Source organism: Sinohyriopsis cumingii, chromosome 16 (assembly GCF_028554795.1).
Source record: "Sinohyriopsis cumingii isolate HCF-2022 chromosome 16, ASM2855479v2, whole genome shotgun sequence".
Taxonomy (NCBI): domain Eukaryota; kingdom Metazoa; phylum Mollusca; class Bivalvia; order Unionida; family Unionidae; genus Sinohyriopsis; species Sinohyriopsis cumingii.
The window spans coordinates 56,785,658-56,798,577 of NC_142976.1; the positions used below are offsets into that span (position 1 = coordinate 56,785,658).

The 12,920-nt window shown below is 35.5% G+C and overlaps 1 protein-coding gene across 2 annotated transcripts in view; it reads left to right on the forward strand.

Moving 5' to 3' along the window:
* The window catches only part of LOC149780470 (uncharacterized), a 106,003-nt gene that overhangs the window by 23,231 nt on the left and 69,852 nt on the right, over positions 1–12,920 (forward strand). For both annotated transcript variants that reach the window (XM_089937426.1, XM_089937424.1), the window contains exon 2: positions 7,195–7,296. In XM_089937426.1, the coding sequence (XP_089793552.1) occupies positions 7,195–7,296 (102 nt within the window). The remainder of the gene's footprint in view (positions 1–7,194; positions 7,297–12,920) is intronic.

Genomic DNA, 12,920 nt, shown 5'->3' on the forward strand with positions numbered 1-12,920 from the left:
AAGTCGTTGCATTAGGATGTATTAAGAAATAGCCCCCAAATTTTTTTGTGTTTCTTACTTACATTTCATGCGAAAATGACAAAAACCTCCAGGGGTTAATGAGTTAAATGGTAGTTGTATATGATAGTAGTAACTTGTCCATTGTACATGCACGCTGAAGGGCAATTTTACCAGGCCCCCATGCTCTACTCACCCCCTCCACTGGCAAAATAGGGAATGAACAGTGTGGATCAGAACACTTTTTTAGTGTAAATTCTGTATTTGAATTGAGATTTTCTTATCAAACCAGAATTCAGAACTATATGTACACTAGAATAATAATTTACCTCCCACCATCATGGTAATTACTGGGAAGGTCTAGTGCCAGTCTTGAGGCCTATGAGATGTGTTGTCATTAATGACATTCCATAGTGGCATCAAAGCAAATTGCTGCTAAACTCTTACTGTTGGCAGAATTCTTCCATTTTTACTGCTGCTGCCATTGTTGATGATGAGAGTCATACACAGAGTAATAAATTACCTGTACTTGCTTCCTTTGTCTCCACATGGCAGCTGGAAACTAAATTAATCACATTAACCCATATCCTTGTAGGGTCTGTGTGTTTTTTTATAACTTTGTGGGGTGGGGAATCACCCCCTTGTTCGAATAAAAGGGAATAGAGGTGTGAGTTTTGTGCATTTGGTTGATCGTTGGCATGAATGTGTCTAAATAAGCACAGATTCCACAATTGCGCTTCCAAGAATAGACCCTTTCCACCAGGTACTATGAAACCATCAAGTCTCTCAAGGGACTTGTACATCTTTGTCCTTTGTTGACAAATGTCCTTGATCAAAAAGTAAACTGTGCAAGTAAAGATAAGAATTCAAGTGTCTGTTATGAGCATGTGTCCTTTATATAGAGGTGTTTAGTAAGGCAGGTTTGAATGTGCCATTTTACCTTGAACTATCAATGATGTTTTGTATTCTAATCTGGGTATCATCTAGTAATCTATACGATATGAATGAAAACTCCCTGCATCATGATACAAACCAGTTAAAAATATGAAGAGAGATAAATACATTTAAGTACTAATTAAATTCACATTTAAAAAAGAGTTTGGGCCCAGACCTCATATCACAGTAATTTTCAGCTCTGGATATAGGTCAGAAGTATTTTCTGCTGCAAGACATTCAGAAAGTAAACAGCGTTAACATTTTCTTATGAAAATTGTGCTTATAGCCATTGATGAGCACATGGCAACCACTCATTTCCAAGAAAATTTAACTTGTCCAGGACAAGAGGACATGTGTTTGTTTTTTGCAGCTGGCACCTGTTTAGAAGAAGTGTTCTAAAAGATTTGTTATTGTTTTATCGATAAAGTAGATGCTGTGAATTCACTTTTTTTAAGCTGGGTACCAATTTTTTATGTCGATTTTGTAGATGTTTCAAACATAATTTAAAGCTCTGACAGACAACAACAGTCTTCACCAGTCCATGAATTAAGTACCATTGAAACTGAAATTTTTCACACATCCATGAAAATGGATAGCCACAAAAAGACCATTGATACTTGTGTACAAGTTGGACCCACCAACAAACAGCATGGACCTTGATCAGCCATTGCTGGCAGATTTTAGGCCATGTTGTTTTACTGAAAACTCCTATAGTATGTCATAGATATATTGTATGCATTAGGTACCAACTACTTCACTAATGGGTGTAGTTTTAATTTTTTTTTGAATACATGTACTTTTTACAGCCGATTATTCAATTTATTTGAATCCTCATAGATCCATATTCCTTTGGAAGGTCATTATTTACACACCCTGAGAAATATGTATGGCAAAAGTCAATGTTAAAACACATGGACATGCTTAGACCAGGTCAACCTAAAGGCAGCCCTGTAGAAACCTGATTAAATGCTGCACACTGTGATGTCACAATGAAAGCTGTGCATGTTGAGGATTTTTTAAAACTACCCTATTATTTATGATAGACGACATCCCTGTTTCTTGACCCAGTTTAGTACTTGGCAAACATTGTAAAAGTCCATAGGGACCGATCATTTTCGTTGGGAAGCTTTTTGATGACATTTTAGTTGCATAGCATTCTTTAGTCTGGATTTAATGCTTTCAATTCAGCTATATTAATAATAATTTTTAAAACAACAGTTAATATTTAGTAACTAATCTACATAACCACATTAACATACACTTAATAAACTACACAGATTCTGATCAGCTGGTGCATTATACAATGGCAGATCAGAGTCACTGCAGTTTGCACTTGGATGAGTACTTGGATGAATTCACAGTATTTGCATTTTGACTTTTTGACTCGATATTTGTCATCATTTTTAAAACCATCATTGAATTGTAACAAAAATGCCTCAAGAGCATGTTCAGCAACTACATGAATGTGAGTTAACAAAGGCAGTCATCACTATGGTACATTTAGTATGGCATCTAAAGCCAACATTAAAGGAATGTCAAAGCCCTTTGCCAACACAACACAACTCATATATTTACATAATGGACATGTATATTGTACTTTCATTTGCAAGGAATCCTTACTTGCATAATGGCCTATCATATTGCTTCATTGGAATGTGGAAGACAAGAATGGAACTTAGTTTTTATCTTGGGTAAATGAAGCTCAAAGGTTGTCTGGGTGTGAAGAAACAGTTTATGGAATGTTTTGTTCAAGGAAAGTCTATCCTTTAAGTTGTCTTTTGTGAAAAGACTTGTACATGCTAGCATGTATTCATTTTTGAAATTTATGGGTTTGAGAAATAATTATTATTGAAATTCAGTAAAGTTGGGGTCATTAGCACATTTTTATTTTCTATATGCCAGCTATAAGGTACTTACAGTGGAGAATATTTGTTTTAATTTCGTTCTGTCCATCAGTTTGTCTTCTACTAATGCTGTCTTTGCACAATAACTCAAGTTACCCACTCATCTACAACTACAAACTGTATGGACTTGGGAAGAACTCTTTAGATTTTCAAGTAAACAAAGGCCAAAGGTCACTGACAGAAAGAAGAAAAATTATTTCTTTACAATGGCTCGAGCTGACCACCACCTACAGTTACTGAGCTTCGTGAATGTCGTGTTCTTGGACTAAGGAATAACCCTTTTGATTTTGGATCAAAAGGTCAAGGTAACTGACTGAAAGCCAAATATGGTTTCTAGACAGTAACAGTTATGTTTATATATATATATATATATATATATATATATATATATATATATATATATATATATATATATATATATGGAACACACCTTGTGGATGGCTTGCATTTTGGATAAGGAAAAAGCCAGTCAATTTTGGGGTCAATAGGTAAAAGGCCAAGGTCATGGACTGAAGGAAGAAAAATGATTATGATACTACAACATCCGTTCTGTATAACACATGGATTACACTTTATTGATGGATTACACTTGGCTGGTAAAGGGGGAAAACATGATTTTTGGGGTCAGTAGGTCAAAGATCAAGGTGACTACAATAAAGAAGAAAATGGTTTCTGCACAAAAGTTTCAATTATGTACATGGAGGACTATTAAATACAGTGCAGGCGAGTAATGTACTGTTTCTGGTATTCTTGTTCTAGTGTGAACTTTGATTTTAGATTTCACCAGTTAAATACCCTTATTACTTCAGCCTGTTTGTATAGTGGCTGTGTACATGCCTATTTTAATTTAAGCTGTATTATAAAAACTAATTGCAACTCTTTATCAGATTTCTTTTTTTTTCCTTTTGACTTATCCAACTGACAGTCACATCTGTCTGTATTTTTCAGGTCCTTCTTTCCAGTAGTAATTTGTTAAAACAAATGAGGCAGATATTACCAGTAAATGAAAATCAAATGAACATCCAATATAGTAACCACAGCATCCATCTTAAAAAGTATATATCATCCTCCTGGATAGTTTTGGGTGGTTTGCTAATGAGTATAATGATTTGAATTTCAGTGCAGCCCCTGTGGAATGCAATATGTGGGATGAGGTCATTTTAAAAACAAAAACAACTCTTAAATTACTGTATACGCTCGCTTACATGTATAAATCAAATAAACTGCAAATAACCAAGATCCTGATCTACCATAGCATAATGCACCTGCAGATAAGGTCAGTGTTCTTTGTTCTACTGTTTACTCCTTACAAACTGCATAGACCCAGGGCTTGTGGCCCATTATGAACCAGCAGATCTGGATCTGTGCTGTTTGCTGTTGGCTTCACCTTACAAGTTAGTATATATGACATGAAACCAGTGCACCTTAGAATTCTTATTCCGTCACTGTCCCCAAGTGTCAACACATATTAGATGAGGGTTTTAAATGAGGCCCCTGGGTCATGCCCTGGGTGCATACAGTTGTGTTTAAATATGGAAGAAAAATTGACCTGTTGGTCTACTTTTGCCTTGACTTTTCTGCATACATTGTAATTATTTTGCTTTTTAAAATTGTTAAAATGAATTTGATTTATTATGTAGTTAGTGCCCATAGGCTCAGTGGTAACTTGTCAAATTTTATAGCACCTGTTGACATCACAAATATGCCTGTAAAATTGCACTAAAATAGTTAATCCGATATGGAGTTTTCACTGAAGCTGCATTAGCTTTTTGTTGGCAAACCATCGGCTCTCAGCTCCTCCCTCTAGCTTTTCATTTGCAAACCATCTGCTTTCAGCTCCTCCCCCTGGCTTTTAATTGGCAAACCATCTACTCTCAACTCTTCCCACTAGCTTTTGGGATGTCGTTTATGCTAGCTGCATTAGTATTTAGGCAGTTTCACTCCCCCCCCTTCACATTATTTTGGGTAAAGTATGTTGGCAGTTGCTGGGGCTCTGGTGGTACATGTATAAACCACAGGTATAGTGATAGGCAGGTAAACTACAGATCTCCTGATCTCTGGTGTTTTCCATTACTGATGGCTTGTGACATTAAAATATCAGTTGATGAATAGAAACATCATGGTTTATCAAGATGGAAATTCAGAAATATCCCCTTTTGAATTTGTTTGTAAATGCAAGCATTCCATGAGAAGGTGCTGCATTGGTTTTTGCCTTACCTTGGCAGGCTAATTGCATTCTAAAATGGTATCTAAATGCACAGGCATTTTGTACCTACATTGAAAGTCCTTACAATAGGGGTATTTTTTTCTATGTGGAAAGATGTAAGATAAGAGCAGTTCAAAATGCAGAGTTTACTTTAATACTTTGGAATAGTTTGAGGCCACCATTTATGTATGCCCTAAAACACAATCGACTGAATTAATGAAGCTACAAATTTAATGGGAAAAATCCCCCATGATGAATGTTTTTACATATCTGATGAGAAATGATAAATATATTTTGTAAAATTTATTAAATATATAGAGTATGGTATGCGAGCACAATATTGGCTCTTTGGTACTTCTTAAGTGTAAAGTTATTAAACAAAATATGAAGTAATGCAAAAAGTAAAGAATGCTACGAGTAGCTATGTTCAAGGCATTTTGACAAATGCATTTTCAGGGAGTAATATTAACATTTTTATTTATTTATACTGGTCCCATTTTTAAATATTTATATTTTTCCCACCATAAGCCCTAAGGTATTACATTAGGAGCTTTTCCATAAATTCTAATCTAAAAATAACCTGTCCTCAAAATTTTTGAATTTTTCGAGGTCAGCAGTTTTTTTCTCAACAAGGGCACGTTTGCAAAAATGTAAATTGTGGAAACATTTCTTATAATACCTTAAACTAAATAAATTTAAGGTAGTCATAAGTAAATAAAAAAACGTGTATTCAAATCATTTCCTGTGTATGTCAGTTTGGGGTAATTTGGGTAAGTCATCTCCAGTTGTGCATTAGAATTCATGTCGCTTTTAATATGGGCAAATTAAAAAAAAAATTGTCTTGCTATCCATTGTTTTAATGTGATGTATCATTGCTCCTAAACACTGAGTAGTAAATTAAAGATTGAAACTATGCTTAACGACACTTTGTCAAGATGGTTGTTGTCGTTGTTGTAGAGTTTAACACCATTTTTCAGCACAAGATAGGCTATACATGGTGGCCAGTATAAATGGTGGAGGAAGAACCAGGGAAAACCATGGAAAGAACCACTGACTCACGACAAGCTACTGGCAAGCTTTCTCACATACCCAAATTGGCCAAGCCCGAGACTTGAACCCACACAGACAGAGGTGAGACTGCAGTGATTCGTAACGGTGAGCCCTTTACACCACTCGGCCACTTGAGGCCCCTGTCAAGATGGTAAAGGAGTCAAGTTGTATTTTTAACTCTGTAGGTTGGTACTACCAAAGTAGCAGCCCATAAATTTATAATTCTTTAGCAGGTAATTGGTTCAGTTACAGTAAGAATCTTTTCCACTGGTAGGGAATACATTCTGGTCAAGATTCCCCATCAGAAGGTGTATGTGAGACAAATACGTGTTTGATACATGATCGGCACAGTGACTACAATATCTGTGATTTGTTGTATACGAGGGTTCACACTCACTAATGATGGGTCTGATCATCTGAAGCTTCTTTGTCATGTTTTCATTCCATTTATTTTCCTAAGTATACAGAACATGCAGATTGGTTTTCAGTTTGGAAATTGTCAGCTGCAAGGCAGCTTTGGTTGCGTTATCTGCATTGTCATTACCTTAATACCAATGTGATTAGGTAGCCAACAGTAGAGTAACATTTATTCAAAGATAGGAAGTATGAGCTAGTTTCCAATATAAAAATCTCCACTTTTGAATAATAATCCTTAGAATAGCTGGTATTATTGTGTACTATTCACTTTTTTGGTGCTTCTTCTTAGTGAAATTTTGCTCTTGAGTAATATAGTAAATTTTGTATCAGAATTGAAAGAGACCAATCAGATTCATGTATGGAGAAACCTGCAACATTATGAGTAATGAAAATAGACTGTATATTAGTGATTGTTTGAGACACACATGCACACACACACGCACACACACACACACTAATGATGACTACTGGTCATTACAGTTTTGTTTTGTTTTCCAGGATCATTTTATCAAAGAATTGCTTTAAAATGATGCTTCAGGTGGGACTATTTCATAGCAGTAACTTAGAAATTAATCAATATATACAACTTCTACCTTGATCCAGAAGTTTTATTGGGAATAATTTGTGTTAGATAATCAAGATTACCTGTGTATATGTTAACTTTGTTTTTCTTTCTACTTTCAGGTCAGTGCTATCAGTGTTTAGAAAAGGTTTCGGGTGCAACAGAAGCCTGCCAGGCGATGGGCAATCTGTATCACACCAAATGTTTTGTGTGCTGTTCATGTGGTGAGTATAATTTACTTCTTGTCATTATTCACTTGCCTGTTAGGCAAGCAACACAGGAATTGCAGGTATCTCAGCTTAACGTGAATTTTGTGTCAGCAGGATTTGATTTCATATGAATTTTTTAAAAATTTATTTTTATCAGTGAAGATTAACTCATAATGAAATTGTTTGTCTAAAACAAGCCAAATTAGGATTCTTAAATGGATAAATAAATGGTTTTAAAGTGAACTGAATTTTATATTTGTCAATGATAATTAAAGTCAGTGAAACCAAAATTTGAGTTACGTGACCACCCTTGGAAATGCAACTTTTGCGGAAAGTCATGGGTTAAATGTATTTTGTTTTTATCCCAGAGGGGAATATTGTGCTTCCGTTTATATTTTTTGTGCATCCAAGAGTCAGTCTTTAATAAATGTTCTTAAACTGCATAATATAAATATGCCAAACTTATTGGTTGCCTTTGTGTTGACCATCTCCTTGAGGAGTAAAATATTTGGGTCCCATCCCCGAGAGGTGGGATCAAAGGTCAGATGTACAGAAATTGCCATAACATTAGCATTTTAATATCAGTACTGCATGTAGTGTAATACATAACCTGTTGCTATTTTGTTGCTTAATCTTTTCTGGACAGAAAATACCCTAGACTTTATGATGAGAATTCATCCTCTCATAGGGTGACTTCTGGACTGATCCAATATTGAATCCAAGACCCAGGTGCGTGCACACTAGCTGCCATTCTTTTCCACTTGTTACCATCATTATGGCAGTATAAATTACCATTTGAGAAATTTCATCACTTTGAGTCATATGGCACGAAATTTAATTTTTTTTAAAATATTTTTTTTATATACAAAGTTTCTGTTCTCTGTCAGGAAATTACATTAAGTTGAATGTGTGTAATTTATTTTAATGTCCAGGATTAGATAATTCTCTCCTCCAGCATGTCTCTTGTCATGTAATCATGTGCAGACCAACCCAGTTCATCTGTAGGGTTGTTTCTGGAGGGAGACATACTACTGCCATGGCCTGGATATTATAGTCATTCATGTGTGTTGTAATGTTACAGACAACTAACCAATCATTCTTTCAAGTTGAAAATTGTATTTGCCAAGTGAAGCTTGGTGATATGTGCACAAGATTTTACATGTATATAAGATATGTCACGGAAAATACAGCATACGCTACACAGTGATAGGATGAATAGGCATTTTGGCTGCATGTTAGTACAACAATGTAAGATGTCAACCCTGATAGTATTGATGTAGGGGTTGATGTCTTCCTGCCCAGATATGTGATACCCTGTAACTCTGTTATGTCAGCTTTGCCAGGGTAACTGGAGTCTAGTTTTTTTTTTAAAGAATATCCCAAATAGTTGGCAACCTATATTGACAATGTTGCACAACTTAGAATGTAATACTTTGGTTGTATTTGTTATTCCCGAACCAAGTAAATCCCAGCAGTCAGTGTCACTCAGAGTCGCATACAGTGCCCCTTGATAGTTTATCCATGCTAAACTGGGATGGAACTACTCACTATCAGGAATGCTCCAATGTTTGCACAAGTTCTGGCATTTAGGTGAGTTTCTCAAACACTTGTATGTACAGTAATGAAACTTGGTGGGTAATTTCTTCTTGGATGGTACTGCTTAACAGTGAGCAAAAGTAGGTCGCATTTCATGCTTCATTTATTACAGTTTTTGTATTTAGCTCTGTTTCTGTGACTTTCTTGTATGTACCATCATGAAACTATTGGTACATTAATCTCAGATGACCGTTCCTGTGGCCCAATTGTTAAGAGCATCCACCTCGGATGCGGGAGGTCATGGGTTAAAACCCAGGCCAAGTCATACCAAAGACTTATAAAAATGATACTAACAGCATCCTTGCTTGGCACTAAGCATTAAGAGGTTAGTGTAAGGACTGGTCGGCCTGGTGTCTTGATAATGTGACTGGGCGGGACATGATGCTACATGTCTTTGGCATAATGCCCAAGTGCTAGGCATCACTATACTTCCATACTGCAGACATGGTAGCGATATGACTGAAAAGTTATAAAAGCAACGTTACAAATCCAAATCACATGCATGCACAATCTCAGATGGAACTACTTGCCACATGCAAAAAATAGGTCATATTGATCTACATTTTTCTGTATAACTTTGCAGTGCTGTTGGTTTTTGCCTCTGTACCACAATCATGACATAGCAATCTATGGAAATTCGGAATTCGGATTTTCTAAATAGAAAATCTATAATTTTAAAAGAAGTATCAATGTTAATGATTGTGGGGATCAGTCTCCTTTTATCTGAGAGGTCAGTACTAATTCAAGAAAGTAAGTGTTAAAGAGTTTAGTCAAATAGCTTTTGGTTAGAATAAAGGTAAGAGATGCACCCGTAGTCTCAGTATTTAAACATACAATGTTAACTCTATAAAAAAAATCTAATTTTTGTGTGCTGATAATTGATGTATGCTGCAAAGATGGATATGATTCAGCATTTTGCTAGAGAGGGCTATTTTACACAATAAATTACCATTAGATCGTGTTATGAAAATAAAATATTGGTCATCATCTTGTGGTATAGGTGGTAAATGGAAAAGATGTCCTAAAGAAATTTCAGTCTCTTTATGCTTATTGTTTTCAAACTTGCTGCATCTTTTTTTCAAGCAGTTTATGATACAGCCTCCACTATTAGGCATGCTTGCTCACCCTGATTTCTTTCTGGAATGTAATTCTAAGTTATTAATATTTGGCCTGTTGTCTGTCATCCACTGTCCAATGTCCATCTTTTGTTATTGCCACTCCTAATAAACTAATTGGCAGATTGTCCTTAAGCTTTTTACACTGGTCCTAAATGAAAATGGTAACGATCTGAAATGTTTCATACACATTCATTCCAAGGAGTCTAGTTTGTCCTCGGTGACAAATGAACCGGGTATGTAAACTTCCTGTGTTAGTCCTGTTGCATACAAAACTTGTAACTCCCCATCAGTCCTGCTAATGGAAAGAGTCACTGGATGAAAAGTAGTACCTACATTTTGGTTTTTACACAAAGACTGCTTATGTCTAGATGTTTCTAAATGAACATTCTGATGAACTGACATCTAGTATGGCCACTATGGTGAATAATTAAGGAAAAATAAAAGCCTGAAATAAGGCTGATCTTTTGGACAAGGTTTAAACTTAAGTTTTCTTGTTCACTGCTGGTATATATTATTGTTGATCACTGAAAACAAGATAACATGCTTAATCTGAACCCCAGGACCTCCTGTACTGAAACCCCATGTGAATATGACCATCCTTTCAGATGGAGTAGTGATAACAAGATTTTCAATATGGCTCGACTTAAAGGTCAGCTTATGCGTGGTTCATGCACTTTTAATGTTTTTTTTGGGGTGGGTTGGCAGGAGCAGCTTATATGTGAATGGGTTTATATGTGAGTATATATGGTAAATGGTCTTATCTTGGATTCCTGAAAAATAATTTTTTGACTAATACAGAATCTGTTCTTTTGAGGGGCTTGCCTCTTTTGCAGTCTTTATAGAGCGAACTGTTATTCTTGTTCAGGGTCAAGTAGATTTATAATATTTACACATACTTGTTCAAGGTCAAGTAGATTTGCAATATTTACACATACTTGTTCAAGGTCAAGTAGATTTATTATATTTACCCATACGTGTTTAAGGTCAAGTAGATTTATAATATTTACACATACTTGTTCAAGGTCAAGTAGATTTTTAATATTTACACATACTTGTTCAAGGTCAAGTAGATTTATAATATTTACACATACTTGTTCAAGGTCAAGTAGATTTATAGTATTTACACATACTTATTCAAGGACAAGTAGATTTATAATATTTACATACATACTTGCTCAACATGTAAATTTATAATTAATTGTATACATACTATTCATAGCAGAAAATAAGCTATGCTTGAAACATCTTGGATAAAAATATAATGCATCAATATTCTTGTTCTACAACTAGTAACACTTGAAAATTTAGATTTATATTCCTCCAGCCATTCTACAGTCTATCTTCTGTAGCTCCTATTTTTTACTTTTTTGTTTCTTTATAAGGAACACAGCAATTTAATGTAAGTGCCTTGTATTTTACTGGAGGTAGTTTTTTTTCTTACTGCCATTATAGTTGACTTGCCGTATTTCAGATTCATATTGCTGTCTGTCTTGGGCACATACCAAAGTTGAATATAAAATTCTTGCCTTGAAACTTTAAGTAATATTTTCTTAACTTGAATAGAGTAATTGTCACCATTTGATTTCTTGGTAGACCATATCGGTATTATTACATGAACTGCTATGTGGGTCAGGGTTTGAATTCACCTTTTCGTTATTGCATACAAAGTATCTGAAATTAATAACAATGAAACTGGTCCAGGCTTGATGCCATTAAAATATATTCGTAATAGAGTTGTGTGATGAATGATTGATACTGCAAGCCAAGGAGAGAGCATAGATCTGAAATCTGACATGTTCTTTTCATAGCTTAAATACCTTTGATATATGAATTGAAGACTGTACAACTTGCTATGCTTCAGCAGATGATGGTAAAAATAATGGCTAGCCCCAAAACAGTACTGCATATACCGGTATGCATGCAAAAAATTAAAGCAAATCATGAAATATTTACTGCTGTATTCGTTTCGCTTATGTCTTTCTTGATTTCTTCTGATTGTTACAAAGCTAGTGGTTAAGGACATCTGTTAAGATTGATGTCTTAATGACTGTAATTTCCTTTTACTCGTAGAAAAGTTGGTATTTGCATTAACTCATAAAAGATAGCAACACATCTGCTCAACAGTTTTGCATTAATTAACTTGCTTAATGGGTGAAGTTTGATGATGACACAAAATCTGATTAGTCCTTGAATATTTAATCATAATCTGGACTTTCTACTCACAATACAACTGCTCCGGTGGCCTAGTGGTTAGAGCATCCACCTCGGATGTGGGAGGTCGTGGTTTCGATCACTGACCGTGCCATACCAAAGACTTACAAAAATGGTACTAACAGCTGCCTTGCTTGGCGCTCAGCATTAAGAGGTTAGTGTTAGGACTGGTTGGCCTGGTGTCAGGATAATGTGACTGGGTGGGACAGATTGCTACATGTTTGATGCCTGAGTGCTAGATTTAACTATAAACTATCACACTGCAGACATCATAGTGATATGACTGAAATTTTTTTAAAGCTATGTTAAAAATCAAAATCACACACATACACACACACTACTCGCAGTGCAAAATACAGAGGGAAAAACATTTTTTTAGACCCAGTTTTATTGCACCAAAAATTTTCCTGTCGTTGGAATCAGATTTTGTGTTCGGATTTTAGACTGGCCTCAGTTTAAAGGCACACCAGTCTGAACATCACACATACAGGTGAACCTTTGCAAAAAGTAGGATAAATTGGGGTTTCAAGTTCAAAAAGTGGCCAGGACACAGAAGTGCTGGGTCCAAAAAACCGCAAATAAACCTCCCATCTTTTTCCCTTCTGCACATGCGAGAGCAAAATAGTCAATGAAAAATGACGATGTTTCTAACACAGCTAGGCACAAGACCAAATGGAAATCACTTGGACGCAGATTTTATTGGATGTATTTAGA